This window comes from Lemur catta, chromosome 7 (genome assembly GCF_020740605.2).
Source record: "Lemur catta isolate mLemCat1 chromosome 7, mLemCat1.pri, whole genome shotgun sequence".
In the NCBI taxonomy this organism is placed as follows: domain Eukaryota; kingdom Metazoa; phylum Chordata; class Mammalia; order Primates; family Lemuridae; genus Lemur; species Lemur catta.
In genome coordinates, this window is record NC_059134.1 from 22,311,997 (window position 1) to 22,336,222 (window position 24,226).

At 47.2% G+C, this 24,226-nt stretch overlaps 1 protein-coding gene across 1 annotated transcript in view; it reads left to right on the forward strand.

Annotated features, from left to right (window-relative positions):
- Positions 1-23,557, forward strand: part of FXYD6 (FXYD domain containing ion transport regulator 6) — a 35,357-nt gene extending 11,800 nt beyond the window's left edge. Inside the window, exons 2-8 of the mRNA XM_045556389.1 lie at positions 18,099-18,161; positions 18,823-18,861; positions 18,992-19,066; positions 19,695-19,731; positions 20,464-20,513; positions 20,976-21,026; positions 22,309-23,557. Coding sequence (XP_045412345.1) covers positions 18,104-18,161; positions 18,823-18,861; positions 18,992-19,066; positions 19,695-19,731; positions 20,464-20,513; positions 20,976-21,004 — 288 coding nt within the window. The 5' untranslated portion in view covers positions 18,099-18,103 and the 3' untranslated portion in view covers positions 21,005-21,026; positions 22,309-23,557. The remainder of the gene's footprint in view (positions 1-18,098; positions 18,162-18,822; positions 18,862-18,991; positions 19,067-19,694; positions 19,732-20,463; positions 20,514-20,975; positions 21,027-22,308) is intronic.
- The last annotated feature ends 669 nt before the right edge of the window (positions 23,558-24,226 follow it).

Here is a 24,226-nt window from a genome sequence, read left to right on the forward strand (position 1 = left end):
GAAATTATTGCCAAATCTAATGTCATGATGCTTTTGCCATGTTTTCTTCTAAGAGTTTTATAGTTTTAGGCTTTACATGTAGGTCATGGATCTATTTTAAGTTAATTTTTGCATATGGTATTTGGTAAGGGTCTACCTTTATTCTTTTGCATGTAAGTATCTAGTTTTGCCAGCACCATTTGTTGAAAAGACTGCCTTTTCCCCATTGAATGGTTTTGGCACCCTTGTCAAAAATCATTTGACCATATACATGTGAGGGTTTTTTTCTGGACTCTATTCTAGCCCATTGATCTATATGTCTGTCTTTATGCCAGTACCACACTGTTTTGATTACTGTAGCTTTGTAGTAACTTTTTTTTTTTTTTTTTTGATACAGAGTCTTGCTTTGTTGCCCAGGCTAGAGTGAGTGCCGTGGCGTCAGCCTAGCTCACAGCAACCTCAAACTCCTGGGCTTAAGCGATCCTACTGCCTCAGCCTCCCTACTAGTTGGGATTACAGGCATGTGCCACCATGCCCAGCTAATTTTTTTCTATATATATATTTTTTAGTTGGCCAGATAATTTCTTTCTATTTTTAGTAGAGACGGGGTCTCGCTCTTGCTCAGGCTGGTCTCGAACTCCTGACCTTGAGCGATCCACCCACCTCGGCCTCCCAGAGTGCTAGGATTACAGGCGTGAGCCACCGCGCCCGGTCTGTAGTAACTTTTGAAATCAGGAAGCATAAGTCCTCCCGCTTCGTTCCTTTTCAAGATTGTTTTAGCTATTTGGGGTCCCTTCAGATTCTATTATAGATTTTAGGATGGATTTTTCTATTTCTGCAAAAAATGACATTGGGATTTTGGTTGCATTGAATCTGTAGATCATTTTGGGTAACGTTTGTTTCTTAACAATATGAAGTCTCCCAATCTATCAACATGGGATATCTCTCCAATTATTTATGTTTTCTTTAATTTCTTTCAGAAATGTTTTCATTGCACAAGTTTTTCACCTTCTTGGTTAATTTCTAAGTATTTTATTCTTTTTGATGTTATTATAAATGGAATTATTTTCCTAATTTCCTTTTCAAATTGTTCATTGTTATTGTATAGAAATGCAACTTTTTTGTGTGTGTTTATTTTGTATTCTGCTGCTTTGCAGAATTCTTAATAGTTCTAACAGGGTTTTTTGGTGGAATCGTTAGGGTTTTCTATATATAAGATCATATTATCTGTGAACAGAGATCATTGTACTTCTTCCTTTCCAATTTGGATGCCTTTTATTTATTTTTCTTGCATAATTTCCCTGGCTAGGACTTCCAATACTATGTTAAATATGAATGGTGAGAGTGAGCATTTTTGCCTTGTTCCTGATCTTAGAGAAAAAGCTTTCAGTCTTTCACCGTTTAGTTTGATGTTTTTTATATACAGCTTGTATTATTTTTGTTTTGTTTTGTTTTTGTTTTTGAGACAGGGTCTCGCTTTGTCACCCAGGCTGGAGTGTGAAGTAGCGTGATCATAGCTCACCACAACCTGAAATTCCTAGGCTCAAGTGATCCTCCTGCCTAAGCCTCCTGAGTAGCTGGGACTACGGGCACATGCTAAAGCATCTAGCTAATTTTTGTATTTTTTGTAGAGAGGGGTCTCACTATGTTGCTCAGGCTGGTCTTGAACTCCTGGTGTCAAGGGATCTTCCTGCCTCAGCCTCCCAAAGTGCTAGAATTACAGGTGTGAGCCATCACACCTGGTGGCATTATGTTTTGTAAATTCCTTATTTGTTGTGTTTTTATCATGAGAGGGTGTTAAATTTTTTCAAGTGCTTTTTCTGCATCAATTGAGATGATCATGTAGTTTTTTCCTTCATTTTGTTAATGTGGTATATTGTATTGATTGGTTTTCATGTATCGAAGCATGCTCGCATTCCAAGAATAAATCAGGACCACCATTTTTGTTTCCCTTAGTCCTTGTACATTGCCACAGTTGCCAGGGAGGCAGCAAGAAAGAATGGAAACAGAATTAGGTGACAATTCCAGGTAGCAATGAGGCCTTAGACAATAACATAATTCTGAGCCTCTTCTTTTCTAACAAGTAAAATAGCAGTAGTAACCAACATCACATACAGTTGTGATGTTTCTTTGAGCTACTGCTTGTGAAGTTTGGTGTTATTAACATCATCATCATTGCCATCATCCCCTTCAGCCAACATGGACAGATAAGAGGAGCAGAGAACATTTGCTCCTCTTTCTCTTGTAACAGCCGCAGGTACACTGGAGGGTCCAGGGCTGAGGGACAAGAGTCCCTGTCCTGATACATCTTGCCCTGACCCCCTGAACCCAAGGAGGCAGAGGACCAGGGCCACCTTAGGAACAGCACCCTGGTTTTGGAGAAGTCCCCTTGGCTCTGCCTATGTGTCTCAGGGCCCAGCCCTCCTGAAGATTACACAGAAGGGGCCCCTTGTGGGAGGCAGTTGCTGCTTCTTGAATGACTTTGACAAAGGAAGAAAACTGTGCATGTTGACCACAGGAGTGGCTGAGGACCTTGGGGGCTGGGGCTCAGGTGGGGCAGCGGCAGGCTCCTGGCGTCTGTCCAGCAGAGACACTAAGTCTTCCGTTGGGCAGCTGCCTTGCAGCCAGGGAGGGGCGTGAGATGTTTTCTCCCAGGAACGGCAGCTGTTGACTTTTCCTCCCTAGCCGCGCCCCGCTGCACTTCCTCTCTCTGCCCTCTGGCGCGTCAGCATGACTAGGGCACGCAGGGGCATGGCGGAGGCACCCGGGCAGCAAAGGGCGAGGAGGCCCAGTCCAGCCTCAGGGAGGACAGCATGGGGGCTTGTTTCATGTTTCCTCCAAAGCCAATTTTCTTCTCTCCGTGGTCTCACCTCTCCTGGCTTCACCGCCTGTCCCCCGTCCCTTTCATCCCCTCACCCCCAGTTTCTGCAAGGACTCTGCCCCTGGGCCAGCCTCTTTCTCTTGCCCTTGCCTGCCTCTCTCCCACTTTTCTTTGGGCGTCTCCCATTTTGGTTTCTCTTCCTCTGGGGTTTCTTTCCTCTCTTGCTGTGTCATGTCCTTTCTGTCTTGCTTCTGTGTCTCTTGGAGGGGGCTCCCTCAGTTTTGGTTGGGGAGGACGTGTCACATGCTTGGGCTATCCCAGCACATGTGCCCTCCCCACGCCACCTGTCTGCGGCCGTGGATGACCCAGGGGTCAAGTAACTTGCCCAAGGCCACAAAGCCACTGAGTGGCAGAGAGGTGGGAGAGCCGAGTGTTCGGAGTGAGGACTCTGGGACAGGTTGCTTGGGTTTGAATCTGGGCTCTGCTACTCTCTAGCTCTGGGACTTTGGGCAAGTTACTTAACCTTCCAGCCTCAGCTTGCCCATCCGTATAGTGGGAATGATCATAATAATAACTACTTCCTAGGACTAGTGTAAGTATTGAATGAGTTAATATATCTAAACCACTTAGAAGAGCACTTGGCGTGGCGTGAGCCACCTAATAAATGTTATAATGGCACTTTGCAGTTTACGAAGTTCACAAAGAACCTTCAGATGTATCATCTCACTTGCCTTTTTAGTATCCTTGGGAAGTGGCCAGGGGAAGGGACTGGCTGTGTCCACACTGTCCCCACCCCGTGCCCGCACCCTCGCCTAGTCAGCTGCATGGTTCAGTAATCTGTTCAAAAAAAATCCCCCTCCCGAGTAAATGACTCTATGCAACAAGGGAATATGAGTTTTCTCTCGGGGCTGAGCTGGCAGCCTGCGCATTCTGTTCACTCCCCTTCTCTCATGAATATGCATGAAGCTGGAGATGCGGGGAGTCGGTTGGTAAATATTCATCCAGGGACAGGAGCCCCTTTCACCACGGCCCTCTTTGCAGAGCTTGTTTGACTCCCCCAGGACTCAGCCTGCTGGGCTGGGATAGGAGCAAAAACCAGGTGGCAGCTGCCTGGGGGAGGTGGGCCTGCAGGTGGCCCGTCATGGCCCTTAGTCGCTGAGCGGGGGTGAGCCCTCTCTGCCACGTGGGCCTGGGGGCTGGAGTCTGGGGCTGGCTGCCTGGGTGAGCCGGCCACTCCTGGCATGGAGACCACCTTCCCTCCACCAAAGGGAGGCAGACGGGGCAGGGTCGAGGTCTGGAATCCAGCACTCATTCACCAGGGGCCTCTCTTTCTCTGCCTCACTTTCTGTCCCTGTAAAATGGGTCTGATGTTATCAGAGGAGCTTATGGAGTCCTGGAGCCAACCCTCACCTCTCACACGGGAGCAAACAGATGAGAGCAGCAGCGCGGAGCGGGCGAGTTTGGTGCGGGTCGTGTGCCTGCAGCGTGGATCTGAGCAGTGTTAGGCCAGGCCAAGGATGAAAACCGAGAAGCCCGGGACTAAAATCGTCACAAACAGGTCAGACATACCAGCACAGAGGGGGATCTTTACAGTCCTGAGACATCAGTAAGTCTTGCTGTCTGGGAAGAAAACGGGATGGTGGCCGGACCTACCTGAGTTAAGGAAGACCTGGAGGGACGGGACTGGCCCTGAAGGCTTCGCAAGGCCTCCTTAGGCCTCGGATTCTATCAAACGGCCTCCCACGCACGTTGCAAGTGTTACCATGAGGCTATCTCTGAGGATTAAATGAGAATAAGTATTTAAAGCACTAAGAATAGTGTGTGACTTGTGTATTTGTCATGATTATTATCACCTTTCATATCTAACTCAGATATTTGAGCCTGGGCCCTCAGATATGGGGTTTCCATCTCAGAATTTGCAATTCTTCTTGGTTGCTTCTGTGGAGTCCAGAGAAGAACTCCCGTGGTGCAGGCAGACCTCTGTGCCCACCCCGCCTCCTCATGACCAGTGACTTATTCCTGTCACCGAGCTTGCCACCCCCTCCACCTAGAAGACTCGGGGCCTTCCCTCTGCCTTCCCTTCCACACCTCGTGCAGGGCTGCTGCCCAGAACGTGTGAGTGAGCGCAGGGACAGGCTCTGAGCAGGCCCAGGGAGCCCCCACCCCGGACGTCTCTCTGCAGGAAGGAGATCGTGCCCTACGGCTGAGGTGTGCAGGGACCTGGGGTCGGGCACGCTGGCCTCGGCGCTGCGTGGGAGCGTTTACCGTCAGGGAGGCTGGAGCCGTATCGTGTGACTACACGAGGAAACGGAGTTTTGAGCAGCCTCCCAGAAGGGGCCAAAGATGAGTAAGATCAGACCCTCCATTTAAAAAAACCGAATGATGAAATCTGGTCGTGGCCCTGGAACTTTGAGGTGAGAGTGTTTAGGGCGTAGTGTTGGGGGTCTGAGGCCACAGTGTGGTCCCTACTCCTGTCTCCAGGCAGGACCGAGGTGAGGGGAGAAAGAAGCCCTGAAACTGAGAGGGAGCCAGGGTCCCTGGGCTCCACCGGGAAGGACCCTGGAAAAGCCCCGCTGGAGCTCTGTGCGATCCCTCACGCAGGTGAGGACTGTCTTTTTGTTCTTCACTTTGTTTTCACTCTCGCACGAGAACTGAAGCCAAGCAGCTGAGACGGGAAGCAGAAAGATGATGGGCAGTTTGGAGAGGGAAAGGGCGTCTGTGAGTGGGGGGTGGTTTGCTGGGGTGCTAAGGACACCCTGGTGCCCCAGCCTGGATGGAGAAGTAGGGAAACATTGGGTGGGGGCAGGGAGCCAGGGAAGATTGAGGAGGACATTCCAGCCTCCCCTGCACTGCGGCCTCTCTGGGAGTCTGTAGCATTTGTCTGAAAGCATCACGACACCTAAATTCCCATAAAAACAAAACACAGTCCAAAGCCGCGCCAGGGTCAGGGCAGGGTCTGCTGGTTTGTACTCACCGGCCCCCGAGTCCCGTTCGTGAGCACAGACAGTGGGGAGGTGATGGCAGCGCTGACAATGTGGTGCTTCTGCAGAACCCCATGCCTAAGGAGGCCTTAAAAAGCCTCCGGGTCCAGTCCCTGTTTTCCAGAAGGTCTTGCTTAGCACAAATAGACCACCCTCCCCCTGTTTTTTCCCCAAATGGTAAGACTTACTAATGTCTTAGGAATGTAAAGATTCTACCTTTCTGCCAGGAAATCTGCCATTTTTAGTCCTGGCTGTCTGTTTTCATCCTTAGCCTGGCCTTAAAGACGGCTCAGATCTATGCTACAGTCATAGCCACCTGCACCAACTCACCTGCCCAGCGCAGCAGGGGTAGTGGGAGAGGCCTGTTCTCATCATCTGTTTGCTCCCCGTGTGAGCAGTGAGGAGTTGGGCTCCATGCCCCCAGAAGGCCCTTTCTAGATGAGATTCTACCCCTCACCTTTCCCAAAGCCAGTGCTGCCCCTTCCGTCTCCAGTCCAAGGTCATCTTATAATCAAAGGAGCCTTTTGCTGGCTTCCCTCCTGCCCCTCTCGTTGCCCTGGCCACCCGCATGCCTGCAGGGCCTTGTCTTCTTCCCTGGTTCCAGCCCGCTGCCCCAGTGACCTCCGGCATTGCTCAGCCTTCCTGCTGTTCCTTGTGGCCACTCCTCTGCCAGCCCTGGCGTGCCCACCTCCCACTCCCAGCACATCAAAGCTGCAGGCGGGAGCGGGAGGCATGTGTTCTGAGCCAGGCCTTGCCCCTGACTAGCTGGATGAATCAGGTGCATTGTCTCTTTTTGGGGGCCTCAATCTTCTCAAATAAAAAGTAGGAGGCTTCATCTCAATCATTCTAAACCTCACTGGCTTCTGTGATGCCAATTGCATCTGGTAAACCTCACCGCTTGGTTATTCCCTATTTATACACAGGCGAATCTTTTTTTATTAATAACAAGATCTGGAGACAGCACAGGCTAACCCATGTCCCCTGGCATACACTAATAGTCCAGGGTAACCAGTTAGCCTAGACAGTGGGACCCAGGCATTCTGTGTGATCCCACAAAAGGTCTCTTCCAGTATGCACTCTGGAGTGGGGCCTCATCTTTCTCTGGGGCATCCCGCCAGGACGCGGGCCATGGCAGTCCCTTGGAGCACGTCGTCGGTGGGCTGAGTCTGCAGGAAGGCAGGCAGGTAGGGTGCAAGGTGGGGCAGGCGAGGTTTGGGAGCAGGAGGAGGGAGTGATGAGGGTGAGATAATGAAGTTTCCTTGTGATTTGGAGCCTCTGCATTTTCCAGAGAGGTTGTTTCTGAGTTATTTTCACAATGGAAACTGGTTATTCTGATCTATCTCACCGTTGCGTGGAATCAAAAATAATATAGCATGTTGCTATATCATCAACTAGTGGCTTCTCTTTCTGAGCAGTTTTTACCCAGCAATTAAGCGAAATTATGTGACTCAGTATGGAAAGATAATCGCTGGAGAAACTTCGGATTGCTTTCTCCCGCACATGCAGGAAGCAACTGCGCACACGGCAGACGATCAGAGAGGAAAATTAACTTGGAAGTGCTGCTGCCACCAGAAACATCAGCTGTTTACTAATCAAGAGACAAATGAGAGCATGGAAAGGGGAAGAAGAATGAGTGGAAACTAAATTCTTTCTCATACTATAGAGGAAGCAAGATGTGATTGGTCCCACTTTCCAGAAAGGAAGAATGATCCAAATGGTCTAGAATTAAAGAGGTGGGAGCAGGAGGGTGAGGAGGCTCGGGAGTCCCCCAATCCAGCAGTGTTGATTTCTCAGGTGCCCTGTGCCAGTGAGCCAGGTCCTCGGGCCCCCCAGGCAGGGGTCCAGGGCCCAACGTGCACATTGAGGATCATGTCATGTCCCCATTCCCTCTCCTCCCAGTTCGGGCTTGCTTCTCCCTCTCCCAAAGACTCCTCCCTCCTCCCCTCCATCTGCTCCCTAGACTCTGTGGCTTGGAAATGAGATTTGTCACTCCCACCACCTCCTAAACTCCCCACCCCAGCCAGTCCCAGGCAGCCCAGCTTCTTCCCAGGAAGGAGGGAGAAAGGAACGTGGGGTAACAGGGAGGGTGGGGTGCACAAAGGGGTGGTATGTGGCAGGGAGGGAAGCCGAGATAGAGTTTCTTGGTGCAGCAGTGAGACAAAGGCATTCTGTGTCCCTTCAAAGGCTCTGTGTATGCACTTGGCCACTCAACTCACAGCCAGTGCCAGCAGAACCACGGATGAGATTTTTAAAAATGGGTTTAGGGGCCAAGAGGCACCCTGAGGAGGCCTGTGTTGAGGTGTGGCTGGTGTAGCCCAGGCCGGGCAGCAGCTTGAAGGAGTAGAGAATTGGTCGCTTTTCAAATCTATAACAGAATTTCTTTCAGCACACTGTAACTCGATCAGAAATGTTTTCTTTAGAATACAAAGACAAGTCTTAACTCTTTAGCTTGGCATTCAAGATCTTCCACATTCTGACTGCAGCCATCTTATCTGAATTCTCACCACCTACCCCATCACGCTGTACTCAAACTGGATTCTTCAAGGATTCGGAGGTATCTTACACTAGAAATGGCCAATACCGGGTAGGGCGCTGCCAGGCCCCCTCCTGTGCTCTGCAAACACTACCAGTGGGTGAAGGCCCTCTCTCCTGAGGATGCTCATTGAGAATCCCGCTGAGGAAGCCACTTGAGGCAGCCACTATTGAATGAAGTGCCTTGAGGGTCAACTTGAACTGAACTTGAACTTGAACTGAATAGTGTTGATCATTCCTACTTTCCATTTCTGGCTCACTGCCTTTGTTCATGCTGTTTCATCTGCCGAATGCCCCTTCTCTTCTCTCTCCATCCCTGTCCATCAAAATCCTTTCCTGCTCTTGGGGTTCAGCGGGAATGTTGACTCCTCCACAGAAACTTCTCAGGTTCCCTGTTGTACTCCCTGCTCCCCTTCTCCCTGTTCTTCTGGACCCTTGTTGCATGTAGTCTCTACCTCTTGGGAAGTTCTTTTCACATGTGCTGATGTATCAGAGCCCTTTACTGCCAAGCCCTACTCTCCATGTAAGGTATATCTTGTTCACCTATTTATCCCTTGCTGATCCAGAACAGTATGGCCCTTTCTAGGAATTCATTGTTTATTTGTGGGATTGCCTTGAACCTGAGCATCTATGGAGGTGATTGCTGGAGGTTTGAAGGGAAGGCACAGCAGCAACCTGAGCCATTGGCCATTGTCCCAAGAGAGGCCCTGCTTGCCTGGTACTGTGATCCATCCCTCTTCTAGCGAGAGCTGGTCAAGGGGTCACTGTGGGAGGCCTGGCCCATTAGTCCTTCCCTTTCTCACCTCAGATCCAAAATTCACTCAGGCCCTTAGGATTGGAAGGCTTTTAATGTGTAGTTCCATCCTCCTTCCAAGTCCTGAGTCCAGTCTTCCCACTGGCTGAGCAAGGAGCAAATGGAATTTGAAGATATAATTTGGAGATGGGGCTTGGTCTGGGAAGTAGCAGTAAACGTAGAAAGAAAGGAAGAGATTTTACGAATAGCAGATAATCAAAACTTACTTTATTTCATACTTTGAAAAATGTGTTAGGACTGTATGACTACCTGAATCACTGAAGGAACTTCCCACTATAAAATAATTGATCCCAGATTTATTACTACAGAAATTGGTTCACAAAAAGGAAGGAAAACCATCCAGTGATCAGTCACCACTCCTCTCCCCACGCCAAATACTACGTAAAAACCAAACAACAACAAACAAACAAACAAACAAACAAACAAAAAAACCCCAAACAAACAAAAAAATCCCATGAGATAAAATTAGCACTGGAGTATGTAAAGTATAACCAACCAGAACTTAAGCCAGAGTTACCCTTAGAGTGAATGCTAATTGATGTCACTACATTCTGGGGACTAGTAAACATTGGGTTCAACAAGATTGGAAAGCCAAACCTGAGACTCCTACATGAAGCCCAGGAACCTTGAGAGGGGCTAAAGGGAAATCAAGGTGGTATCTGCTGCCCTTAGTCTCCATGAAAAAGCAAAATGTATCTTCTCTGGAAAAAAGTGTCCCATTTTAGGACCATCAATTTTCCATAGATTAAAATCTAGCAAATATGAACTTACAGTCAAAGATAACCAAACACAGGAAAAATCAAGTCACCATGACTGAGAGGCACAGAAACAACAAGTAGATCTAGATCCCCAAGGATTTAAGAGTTTGGAATTTTCAGAGACAGGCTATAAATAGCTATGTAAGAAATGTTGGAAGAAATAAAAGATGGAATCACAAAAATGAGCAGGCAACAAAAACTAACACAAATGACCAGGTGCTTTCAAAAAGAACCAGATAGAACCTTTAGAAATTAATAGTATAATCATCAAAATAAAAAATTAAATGGATGGATTAAATAGCAGCTAAACACAGTTAAAAAGAGAATTGGCAAATGGAAAATAAATCTGAAACAATTACCCAGAAGGTAGCACAGAGAAACAAATAAGTGGGAAATATGAAAGAACACGTAAGTGCTATGGAGAACAGAATGCGAGTGTCTGACATATTTCTAATCATAGTCTCAGAAAAAGAAAGGAGAGTGGGGAAGAGGCAATATTTGAAGAGATAATGGCAGAGAGTTTTTCATAATTGATGAAAAGAATGAATCTACCGGTAAAGGAAACACAACAAAATACATAGAAATACATCCACATTTAGACTTTAGTCTAATGAAACCCACAACACCAAACACAAAAGGAGAATAAAAGGAGGCAAGGGAAAAGATAGGCCAGTCAGGAATGGCAGTGAGCAGCAGACTTCTCAAGAGCAATAATGGAAATTAGATAGCAGTGGAATAACATCTGAAAAGTGCAGAACAAAAATAATCAACCTAGAATTGTGCACAAGGTCAAACTACCTTTCAAGGATAGGACTGTATTAGTTTTCTATTGCTGCAGAAAAAATTACCACAAATGTAGCACCTTAAAGCAACACACATTGATTAGGTTATGTGGCATCTCTAGGTCAGAAGTCTAGTATGGCTTAGCTGAGTTCTTTGCTTCAGAGTCACAAGAAGCTACAGTCTAGGTAACCCCGGGCTAGGGTTGTGGTCTGATAAGATAATTGATGGGGGAAACAAGTACTTCCCTCAGGTTGGTGGCAGAATTCATCTCCTTGTGACAGAAGGACTGAGGCCCCCATGTTCTTGCTGGCGATTGGCCAGGGGCTGCTCTCAGCTGCAAGGTGCTAACCACAATTCCTTGCCCGGTGCTCCTCCACATGGGCCCTCCCACAACATGGCAGCTCACTTTTTCAAGCCAGCAAGGGTGAAATGTCTCTGGCTCTAGTCTGCTAAGATTGAGTCTTACATAACATAACACCATCATTTGGGCGATATCCCATCACCTTTGCTGCCTTCTGCTGGTGAGAAGCATGTTGCAGCTCCTGCCTTCATTCAAGGGGAGGAGATTACACAAGGGCTTGAACACTAGAAGGGTGGAATTACTGGGGACCACCCTAGAGTCTATCACCAAAGATAATGCCACATTTTCAGACAAACAAAACAGAGTTCATAACCAATAGATCTTCACTAAAGAAAACTCTAAAAGATGTTCTTCAGGAATAAAGAAAATGGCTTGAAGGATGGCTGAGATTCAAAAAGAATGATGAACAAATCAGTTAGTGAATATGTTGTATTAGTTATGTATCACTGCCTAACAAATTGCCCCCACACTCCACAGCTTAAAACAACAAACACTTGTTATTTCACATGATTTCTGAGGGTCAGGAATCAGGGGAAAGCTTAGCTGGGTGGTTCTGGCTCAGGGTCTTTGAGGAAGTGGCAGTCAAGCTGTCAGCCAGGTGGCAGTCAGGTGAAGGCTAGAGGATCTGCTTCCAGGCTCTCTTACGTGGGTTCATGGCAGGCCTTATCTCCCAACAGGCTTTTGGACTAAGGCCATCAATTCTTTGACACATGGGCCTCTCCACAGGGGTGCCTGAGTATCCCTAAGACATGGCAGCTAGCTTCACCCAGAACAAGCAGAGAGAGAGAGAGAGAGAGAGAGAGAGAGAGAGAGAGAGAGAGAGAGAAAGAGAGAGAAAAAAGAAAGCCATAGTGCCTTTCATAACATAACATTGGACGTGACATGCCATTACTTCTGCCGTATTTTACTGGTCACACAGACTAACCCTAATACAATGTGAGAGGGGACTATACAAGGATCTGAATACCAGGAGGCATTAGGGGCCATCTTGAAGGCTGGCTTCTGCGCCTATCGGTAAATCTAAACAAACATTGTTTTCGTGAAGTACAAATTCTAGTATCTATTTTACCGTGTTAAAAAAAGACAGGACTGAAATATTGTACAATACTAACATATACCAGGCAGGGAGTGATTTGTATTTTTGTATTTTCAAGGGAGTCCTGTACCTAGTAACTATTATAGCTATTAACTCTAAACTTTTTCAGTCATTGTTAAGTGGAATACACATGGTAAAATTCCAAACATAACCACTAAACATTTGGGAAGAGCATGTATAATTTCTAAACCAGTAGAGGGAGAAAGGGAATAAGAAAAAAATATTCATTTTTTTTTAAAGGCAAGACAACAGAAAGAAATAAGCACAAGAAATGTAGGGGGGAAGCAGATGGTAGAAACCAGACAGAATATATAATAGTCACAATAAATGGAGTAAGTTAAATGGAGCGACAATTAATAGAAACCATCAGGTTGAAATTTTTTTCAAAAATCTAGCTCTTTGCTGTTTATAAAATACACACACGACATATAAAGACACAAAAAGGTAGAAGGCAAAATAGAATTTAAGACAGAGAGGATTGCTATATAATCCTAAAAGATGCAATCAAAGGACAATATAACAATTTTAAACTTTCTGTTAAAATATTGTAAGAAACACAGAGATAAATTTATAATTCCTTCCTCATGGTGATAGATTTTAAAGTGCCAATTTTAATTTTTGGTAGGTCAATCAGTCAAAAAAAAAAAAAAAACCAAAAAAAAAAAAATACAGAAATTTATACAACACACTAAATAATCTAATGGCATATAGAACTTTTTCCCCAACAACGAAGGAATTCACAATCTTCTAAACATACATGGAATATAATTTTTTAATAACTGGTATACACTAGGTCATAAAGTGAATCTCAATACATTTCAAGGCATCTGTATATCATACAGAGCATGTTCTCTGACCATGGTGTACTTAAGTTAGAAGTCAGTAACGAAAGCAAATTGAAAATCAGTATATATGTGGACATTTAAAAAACAGACTTCTTAATAATGCATAGGTAAAGTAAGAAACTATAAAGGAAACTTAAAGTACTAGAAACTAAACCATAATCAAAAATCACGTTTCAAAGCTTCTATGATGGAATGAAAGTAGTACTTAGAAATTTATAGTCTTAAATGCTTCTATTAGAAAACAAGAAAAGCTAAATATTAACGAACTAGGTATCCAACATAAGAAGATAAACAGGAGGAAAAGAACAATGGAATAAACCCAAAGGGTATGTAAAGGCAGAATTAAGAAAAATTTAAAACAGACAATAAATAAAAGTTAACAAAACCAAGAGCTGGTTCTTTGAAAAAACTAATAAGATAGTTAAACCTCTGATGAGATGGAGGAAGAAAAAAGGGAGCTGTCACAAGTAACGTTAGGAATGAAAAAATGGACATAACTACAGATCCAACAGAAATTAAAATGACAATAAGAAAATACTATCAACAACATTATAGCAATAAATTTAAAGGCAGGAGAGGGCAAATTCCTATAAAATTATAACTCACTAAATGTATTAAAGAACAAATAGGTATCTGGAGAGGGCCATAACCATTAATTAATTGAATAGGCAATTTGAGATCTTCCCACTAAGAAACTACTAAGCCCAGATGACTTTACAGTTTAGTTGTACCAAACATTCAAAGAACAGATTATTTCAATCTTTTGTAGACTCTTTCAAGGAATAGCAAGAGAGCAAGTACTTGGTCTGTGAGACCAGTACTACCACACCAAAACCAGGCAAGGTCAATACAATAAAGTAAAAATTGCAGCCCAATCTCATAGATGCAAAAATCCTAAAATAAAATATCAACAAACCAAATCCATCTGTTTATTAAAAAGATATTACATTGGTTTCATCCCAGAAATGCAAGGATGATTTAACATCTGATAATCCATACATATAATTTACTTCATTGATAGAATAAAGGAGAAAAACCATAGATATAGAAAACTCATTCATAGTTAATATAAAACAGAAACGACTTAGAAAAACAGGATTAGAGGGGAACTTGCAAAACATTAAAACTCCCTTTAAAATCAGTAATAAGACCATGTGTGTGTGCATGCGTTATGTGCATGTGTTTGTTCACCATCATTGTTTCTATTCTACATTTTACTAGATTTCCTAGCTAGTGCACTAAGACAAGAAACAGAAATAAATAGTGTGGGAATTGGAAAGGAGAAACAATACTGTATCATTTACAGATGATATGTCTACAGAGAAAACCCAAAGGCATCTATAAGTAAATTATTAGAAATAATAACAGTTTAACAGGATTATTGGATTGAAGATCAATATATAAAAATCAATTGCTTTTCCCTGTACCAGCAAAAATTAGAAAACACACACAAGGTAACATTTAAAATAGCAATAAAAATTACAAGGTATTTAGGAATAAATCTGACGGAAGATGTATAAGACCTGTATTAAAGCATTTATGAAACTTATTGAAAAGGACCTAAACAAATGAAAAGATTTATTTATAGACAGGAGACTCAAGATCAGAAATATGTCAGTTCTCCCCAAGTTGTTCTATAGATAGATCCATTGCTGTTCTCATGAAAATACCAACCGTTTTAGATGGATTTGACATGCTGATTCTAAAATTTATATATAAGAGCAAAAAACCAAGAATAGTGAAGACATTCCTGAAGGAAGAGGAGAAGAAGAACATGGGGGCTTCCACCACATGGCAAGGTTATCATAAAGCTGTAGTAATTGAGACACTATGATTTTAATGCAGGTACAGACAAACTGACTAAAGAGAAAGCTCAGAAACGTCTGCACACCTAAGTATAAACCAGATATAGACAAAAGTGGGATGGAACATTGGGGGGTAGTCAGCAGCTGGGGCCAGGACTACTGGTTATCAGGATGGGAAAAAGTGAAACTTGGATTCTTACTCTCACGCCTTACGCAAATATCCATTCTGGATGGAATAAAGATTTAACTATAACAGACAAGGCTTTACGTTTTTTAGAAAAAATTCTTTCTGACCTCAGAGTGAGAAAGAATATCTTAAGACCCCAAAATCATTGCACTCAATTATGTCAGAATAAAGAAATGCTGTTTATCAAAAGACAATTTTAAAAAGTGAAAAGACAAGGCACTAATTGGAAGGAGATATTTGCAATAGTTAATGACAAAGATACAGTATCTAGAATAAGAAATTATTAATAGTGTCAGCCCATTTGAAAAATGGGCAAAAGACATGAAAAACACATCAGTGATGAAGAAACAGGAACGGCAAACACTCAAGCCCAACTCCATCACAAAATAATCAAATTTAGACCATATTTTACACCTCTAGATTGGCAAAAATTAAGATATCTGACAAAATCAAGTATTGATAGAATGTAGAGTAATGGGGCCGGTTATATGCAGCTGGATATTCTAATGGAGATGATCACTTTGGAAAACAACTTTATTGTGTACAGTTGACAATTTGTGTACCACACAACCCAATGAACTACTTTACGCCTAAGCTTATCTCTAGAACATTATTTTTCAAACTGCAGAGTGTGACCCATTAAGGAGCCTAGCCATTTTTTTTTTTAAGGAAACAAAGTAGAATAGAAAATAGAATACCTCATTCATAGTTTTGTGATACTGTTTCTGGTATACATGATATGTGTTTGTACTGGGCTGCAATGTAAAATGTATTTCTTATGAGAGTGGTGGTCAAAAGAATTGAAAAACAGTGCCCTTGGCATTCTTGCGTTTGTGCCTTGGGCAACATACACAAAAATGTTCACAACTCCATTATTCATAATAGCACAAAATTGGGGGAAAAACAAACAGATGTTCTCTGACAGAAGAATGGATCAATACATGATAATTTACTAGTAAAATGGACTGTTACACAGCATTGAAAATGAATGAACTATAGCTACCTGTAATAACAGGAGTGAACCTCAGAAGCATAATATTGAACAAAAAAAGCAAGTCTCAGAAGACTATATACAACATAAATATAATTATAAATCTCAAAAAAGCTTCATTAAACAATATATTTAGATATATGTATATGTTAGATGTATTTTGAAAAAGAACAAGGTATATATCCATACAATGGAATATTATTCAACCATAAAAAGGAATAAAATAATACATGCTATGACATAGATGAACCGTGAAAACATTATGCTAAGTTGGAAGCCAGATGTTAAAGTTCACATATTTTATAATTCCATTTATATGAAATGTCCAGAATGAGCAAACCCACTGAGACAGAAAGTGGATTAATGGTTGTCAGAGTCTGGGGGACGGGGCAATGGAGAGTGACTGCCAATGGGTATTGGGTTTCTTTGGGGGATGTTGAAAATTTCTGGAACTAGACAGTGATGATGGTTGTACAACCTTGTAAATATACTAAAAACCATTGAATTGTACACTTTAAAATGGTACATTTCATGGTATGTGAATTTTATCTTTTTTTTTTATCATGACAAGAACACTTAACGTGAAATCTACCTTCTTAACATATTTTTAGGTGTATAGTACAGAATTGTTAACTATAGGTACAATGTTGTACAGCAGATCTCTAGAACTTACTCATCTTGCCTAACTGGAATGTTATACCTGTTGATTAGCAACTTTTTAAAAAAGATATTCAGGATACTGATTACCTCTAGGGGAGAGCCCAGGTGATGGGTTGGAGAAAAATAGAGGTAAATGCAGCAGTATTGATAAAGCCCTAGTTCCTAAGTGACTTGTTTATGGGTTTTTCTGCTATTACTATGCTTTATTATACGTGTGTGATATATATATTTTTATGCATATAAAATATAATGTAAACTCTAAAAGAAATACAAGTAGGAAATGAGATGGCATTAAAAGCAAAATTACTGCCCTTTGATTAAAGGCTTTTTGAATCGCCTACTCAGAGTCCAAGGTCTGGGCTTTGGCACGGCTCCGGATGCAGTCGTTCTGACCCCTGGTGGCTGAGAGGGGAAGTGCAGCCGGGGCTACTTGCTCAGGGTCGGGGAAAGTAGGAGGTGACTGTGCTCGGAGCAATCGTGGTCCTGGCCACTAGACACATGGCCATGGGTCAGGCCACTGTCAGTCTCACCCCACATGGGAAAGAGCAAATAGCCTTAGGCTTTCCTGGTTCCATTTCCTTTGCCTTCTTTCTGGCGCTTTACCACACTCATTAAGCCCCAGAGTGAGGTGTGTGTAACTCCACTGACATCTGTGAGTGGGACTACCTGGCCCTGCCTCCTGCCACCACCCAGATGGCCCACCCTGGGGCCACCCACCCCAGAGGCCAGGACTTGATACGCTCCTGAGCAGAGGTGTCAATGTCCGGGGAAGGAGAGGCCGGGGTGCTGATGCTCAGAGAACCAATCTCCAAGCTCCTTTTGTTTAATCCAACCACCCTTCTGGAGGATTCTGGACCAAAGCCTTTGGGAAGAGTTGACATGGGCACTACAGAGGTGAGATGTGAGAGGCACCCTAGGGAGAGCTGTCAGCATCTCAGGGCTGACCATAAGAGTCCAGGAAACAGCGAGTCTCACGCTCCACCTGGCTGGACAAGGGGGGCATTGGTTTACCGGCCTCATTTAATCTGATATAAATAGAAATTTCTGACGGAGGTGTTGGCTGTGGGAACCAGGCGAGGAAGCCCCAGACGTCTTAATGAACTGGAGATGGCCACATAAGCCTGGCCTGGGGAGAAGGACACAGAGGAGATCACCTCCAAAGCCCTTATGATTGGGTGGCTTTGGCCAAAGGCATCATGGTGCAGGAGTGACCGTGCCAGGTTAGGTTCTAGATCCTGCTGCTCACTCTGGTGAGCGTCAGTTAACCTCTTAAAGCTTCAGGTTCTTGACCTGCGTCGTGGATTGGCTATAGTGCCTGCTAATCGTACTAATTCAAGTGTGTTAATTGAATTAATGCATGCAGGCATTCACCGAGTTGCGAGCACTCTGAGTAGAACTGGGGATTTGACTCAGCCTCTGGCCAGGCTGATGGTTGGAGTCGGGGGTTCTATCCAGAGAGTCATTTCTTCTTCCCTCTGTCCCCAGACGCCATGGAGGTGGTGCTGATCTTTCTCTGCAGCCTGCTGGCCCCGGCGGTCCTGGCCAGTGGTAAGTACCCCTCTGGGGCCTGGCTGTGACAAGATGGCAGCTTTGTACAGCCCGGTCTGGTGGAAGGTTCTGGCCCTTTGGGACATTAGGGTCAGGGAGCTCTCAGGTTCTTCATGTCAGCAGAGAAAGTCCTGGAAGGCGACAGCTGTTTATTCACAGACTCCAATCCAGCCTGCCCACCTCCCCCCACAAGGGTCCAGCAGGGTCTACTTTTAAGCCCTCCAAGCCCACCAGCCCCTGTGGACTTTGACCCTTGGGAGTGAAGCCTGCGCATGAGTCTCTAGGCCACAAGTAACCGACTCTGGCCTTACGCAAGTCACGTGTTCTTCTGTGGTCTCAGTTTCTCCATCTGTCAAAGAGGAAAATAGACTGTGCCCTTTGGGGATGGTATAATATTAACATAAGAATCAAAAGGGGCAATAAATATGGACGTGCTGTGAGCACAGAACCTGCCGGGGTTCTGCACCGTACCTGCCCTCGGCCCGCTGGTTCACCGAGTGGCAGGCCCGCCCTCCCCTGCGTCTCCAGGTGTCTCTGCTTAATGGGTCCTGCTTCCCAGGAGTCCCTTTGTGGGCACTGAGATCTGTGAGGCACGGTAAGATACTTGGGGACCAGGGTGAGTGGCTGTCTTCCTGTTGACCACATCTGTTTGTTTTTGCAGCCGCTGAGCAGGAGAACGAAATGGACCCTTTCCATTATGGTGAGCAGCGGTGAGGGTGGCGACTCTGGGTGCAGGGAGTGGGGGGGAGTGCAGGCCTGTCTGGGAAGGGACAGACACTGTCTCCCTGACCCTGGCCCTTCTTCCATGTCACCCCTGGTTCCTGTGGCAGACTACCAGACGCTGAGGATTGGGGGACTGGTGTTTGCTGTGGTCCTCTTCTCAGTTGGGATCCTCCTTATCCTAAGTAAGTTTGGTGTTTCTTTGTTCACTCTGTAAGAGCAACAACTGCGTCTGCTAAGCCGGTGGGGGCCGCGTGAAAGCCTGGTCATTCCCTCTGCTGGAAAGGGCAGGAAACTGTCCTCTGCGTTATCTCCAGGACCTAACACGGTGCTGGGAGCATAATAAGTGCTCAGTGAAACAGTGAAGCATGGACAAGGAAAATGCCACATGACAAGGAGCGTGGATAGGAAGGGGCAGGCGGCTCCTAGTGCTGTATCCGTAGGACACGGGTGGGAGGGCAGTCACCAGGTCGGAGACAGGTGCTGCCCTAGTGTGCTCCGAGAGATGTGTCTCTGCGCTTGTTTTTCCCGCGTGAGCTGGTCTACACAGAGCCCTCTGCGTTTCCACGATCGCGTGGGCTGTGGTGGTGTAGCCAAGCTGTTAGAATGTACTGCCTTTGCCTTAGAAGACCCCTGCCGTACCCCGACAACAGCTGTGCAAGTGAGCAGTGCGCTGCCCAGCTCTGGGAGTGCCATTTACGTAGTCCCACAACCTGCGTGGCCTCACAGGGCAGCCCTGCTGTGGCCAAGTTGGGGGCATGACCTTGAGCCCCTGCTGGGAGCCTGACCTTGGATGGTTTCTTTGCCTTTCAGGTCGCAGGTGCAAGTGCAGCTTCAACCAGAAGCCCCGGTAAGGATTCCATGGCAGCGGATAGCTGGGGTGATAATAGGAGGGACAGGGAGGGGCCCCTGGTGTGTGACCGAAAATGGGTGTTCTTTTGGATTGTTGTCCAGAAACAGAATGTGTATCGAATAGGGGTAGAGTTTGAGGACTGCCAGGCAGACTTTGGGGCAGAGAGAGTCAAAACACTGAGGGTTAGCCCATCCCGTCTCTCCTGATGTATATGGGAGGAGAGGGGGTGGGCAAGAAGGTGCTGGAACTTTGTCTGGAGGCCCCTGAAACAGCCGAGGTTGGGAGAAGGGAAACAGAGGGCTTCCTGGTCTCCCTGGAGGCCCAGGTCTTCTCTACAGGACCTGTGACACCGTCCCTGCTTGTCATGTGCTCACGAGGCTCTTTGAGCTGAGTAGACACTTGGACTCCCCTTCTGCCCCCACATAAAGGTCACAGCCCATCACTCCACATCAGAAGTCCAAAGCCTGTGGCAGGACACACTCAAGGCCCGCATGGCCCTGGGTCACCCTGTCCCCAGGACGTAGCCCTCTCCAGGGCTGGCACCGAACATGCCTGTGAGTTCCCTCTGGTCCCGACGGCTCCCTCCACCCGACGCGCCCCACGGGAGAGAGTGCTCAGGGCACTTGGAGGAGACATCCCAGGGGGCCCTGCCCCAGCAAGGACAGTGGCCCTGCTGTCTGGGTGTGCCCTGCAGACCTCTGATGGGGCCGTGCGTCTCTTCCCTTGCAGGGCTCCCGGAGACGAGGAAGCCCAGGCGGAGAACCTCATCACCGCAAATGGTAACTGCCCGTGACCACCCGCCCAGACGGAACAGAGGGGACCGGGGAGGCTCCTCATAGGGCCCAGGGGGGGACTGTCGCCAGGTGCCCCGGGCCTCCCTGGAGTGACTAGACATGCTCCCGTAGGGCCGGGACAGGGGTCTCCAGGCCCTCTGCAATGTTACCCCCGGCCTCCACCAAGCAGGCTGCCACAGCCATTATTTACAAAGCGTACAGCCCCATGAGGGAGGCGTCACTGCCCACGTTTTACAGCCGGGGGATTCAGAGAGGGTAAGGTGCACGCCCAGGTTCCCGTATCCAGCACGCAGCAGGGTGAGGATTTCCACCTGGGTCGTTCTGACACCAAGTCCTACGTGTGTCACCTCTTTGCTGCCCCAGAGTCAGGCACAGGCCTGGCTGCTGTGGGTGGCCCCCTGGGGTGAGGAGTCCTTTCACCACAATCCATTCTGGTTTTCTTTCCAGCAACAGAGCCCCAGAAAGCAGAGAACTGAAGTGCAGCCCTCAGGTGGGAAGGTGAGATGCTCTGTGCCTGGATCTGTCCCTGTCACCGTCACCGTCTCCATCGCGGTCTGGGCAGGGGAGTTCAGCAGGGAATACCGGGCTGGCTTCTGCAGTGGCCACAGCTTTTGCTGCGAGCCCCGCCCTGAAGAGCCTTTCAGGATCTGAACAGGGCAATGGGACGGACCTGGACCAGAAACACCCCAGGTGTCCCGCACGTGTGCACGCAAACGTTGGGACGTGGGGCTTCCACAAAGCCCAGTGGTCAGGTTCAAAGGCACTACCCCAGCCGCCACATGGGGACGATTAGTGAAATACTCCTGATATCCAAGTAGCTTAAAGACAATGGCTTTCAGGGGTGATTCCGAAAGTACCTTAGGGCCACTTTTCTTCAAAAGATTTTATTATGAAACTTTTCAACTCTACACAAAAGTAAGATGAATAGTATATGACACCTCCATTCCAGCATTATCAGTCCTCAACACTTAGGCGCACGGTGTTTGGTATCCATTTCCATTGTTCCTTACTAAGGGAAAAAGTCAGTCTTTTGTCAGCTCTCCTCCGCCTCATTTTCCATACAAGCAAGTCGTAATAGACAGGTATAAAACTTTATCCTAAATTGTAGGTTAAAAGAGATTTCTGGAAGATAAAATGCCTGATGCACCAGCTTTTACTGTGATGGCAATAGCACGGTGTACCTGTGTAGTTTTTAAATTCTTTCCTAAGTGCTTTTATATCTTCCGAACAGCCCAAGGGTGGGCAGAGCAGGGCCTTTTACATCCCTCTTCTGGATGGGGCTCCCCACGGTAAGTGATGGCCTACGTGTGAGATGGTCGAAGATCCCCATCTAGGAAGCAGGTGTCCTTCTCCCCGCAGCCGGCAGGTCAGGCTGTGGGAGTGGCGTGGAGATGCTCAAAGCAGGCAGCCTCCCGATGAAATGTCTTTTCATTTTTTTTCAAGCTAGGTCTTTCTCAGAAACCCTTTTCTCCGGAGTCTCAGGACTGTGAGCGACTATTGGGGGGTGTCCCAGGTTTAATAACTTCCTTTCCACGTCCGCCAGGTTCCAGCCCACCTGGGAGAACCCTTCCCTGAGGTCCACCTCTCTCCTGCCTTCATCTCCTTTCTCTGCACCGCAGCCTTGTCCTGCTCCTGGCTGCACAGAACGCGGGGTCAGGAGGGATGGCATCCCAGGAGTGCCAGTGGGCAGGGGGCTGTGCTCAAGGTGGAGAGAGGAGCAGCTAAGGTTCGCTGAAAGGAGCCACAGTTTTGTTTTCATTTAAATTCTCTCCCTCCTCAGCCTCCCGGAACCTGAAGGCAGCTGCTTGAACCTTTAGATGCAAATGTCGATGCTTAAGACCAGCCATTTCAGCAACAGACCTTTCCCCAGGAGAAGCCAAGAACTTGTGTGTCCCCCGAGCCCCTCCCCACACCCCCAACTCCATCCCTCAACTTACCGATGCGGCTAACACTCGCCTCCCCCTCTGCAGCCTGCGGCCTCGTCGTCTCCTGTGACGTGTCTGTGTGTGCGTGTGCGTGTGTGTCGCTGACCGTGGTCTTCGTGGCTGCTCGTTCGTGGATGATGTTGTGCCAGTGAACTGTGGACTCACTTCCCTGGGCAGGAACTGAGCCTTGTTGCCATCGGCTCCCTGCCCCCGTGGCCCCCCACCACCTCCCGCTCCTAGGAGTCCACTACCCAGCCCCTTGTCCCGGTTTAGGGTTGAGTGTAGGGTGGGAGCACGGGCAGGAGTCTCCAGTGGTCTTGGGACCTAGGAAGGTTTGCATCACCTTGACCGTCATTCTGTATGGACTCTTCTTCACTCCTCTTACGAGAACCTCGCTTCCATTTGCCACCCGACCCCAGTCTGTTCTGAAGGTCTCTTAGCAACTGGAGACACAAGGGAAGGAGCTGGTGAGCCCAGCGTGGCTTCCAGGCAGGTACCCGCCTCTGTGGTCCTTCATCCTCCTCCCGGGGGGCTTCCTCCGGGGAGTCCCCGTCTGCCCTGACCCTTCACAGAGCACCCAGATTCCGGGCCCAGGGCTTCTACTCTGCCCCCGGGGAATGTGCCCCTTTCATTTCTTCTCAGCAATAACCCCATGGGCTCTGGAACCCCTGCCCCGCAACCTTCCCTGCTTCTGAGACTGCCATCGTAGCTCAGCTCATCTGCACTCAGACTCCTGTCCCTAAAGTTGGTCTCTGGCAGGCGACAGCTGAGGAGTTCCCGCTCTGTCGGGCGGCACGCTGGGACAGGCGGGTGGAGGGAGACCCCTGGTCGGGCAGCGGGGACAGCCCCCGCACCCTTTGCTCTGCCTGTCGGTGGTCAGAGCGGTGCAGGGGGCAGCTGAGAGACCCAGCAGGCAGAGGGAACAGCAAGAGGTCGAAGGTCTAACGAGAGTGGGAACTCGAACCAGATCCCAGCTTTCCTGTCCTCCATGTTCCCCTGGAAACCAACCACACCGCACCGCTGTGACCAGACTGCTGTTCTCTGTATTGTGATCTATCCTCTCAACCGCAACAGAAACAAGGAATAAATACCATTTGTTTCCTAGCCGCTGGGAGGTGTTTTCCTTTCTGTGAAAGCACTTGAGTGTTCGTAGGGCCGTGGAACTGAAAGGGCCTAAGGGAGGGCGTCCTTGGGCAGAGCGGGGAAGGGAAGGCTGGAGAGCCAGCCAGCCGCGTGCAGGGTTATTTCAGCTGCTTTTAGGGTCACCTCCTCGACACCTCCTCCCCGCTTTCCTTCCCCTTGTCTGCCTGGGACCCTCCTCCTCTCCTCTTTCTTCCTCCTTCTCCACCCCCCCCCCCCAGTCACTGGGCTCAGGCTGCATCTCCTGGCAGGACCTGTACCTTGTATCATCTTGGAGAGAAAAAGGGAGTCACAATGGCTTGACCAAGTGGTCACTGGCCCAGAGTGAAAGGTTCTAGCCTTTCTCTTTGGTCAGTTCTGGGGCCACTACCTAAGGACTTGAAAAGGAGGCGCATGAGTGGGTTACCAGGGTTATGCTCGATGCCCTTACCCTTAGCCCAGCTCTTCTCTGGAAAGAAAACACATATCTTAGTCCCAACCATATGCCCCCTCCTCTGTGAAGCCTTCCTGGACTTCAGGTAGGAAGAGTCCCTTCTTTTTTCTGCTCCGGTCATACTTGGTTCCTGCCTTTATATTCACACTTCATGCTTTACACTTGGGATCCACAGGGGCCAGGCAGATAATATCCATTTG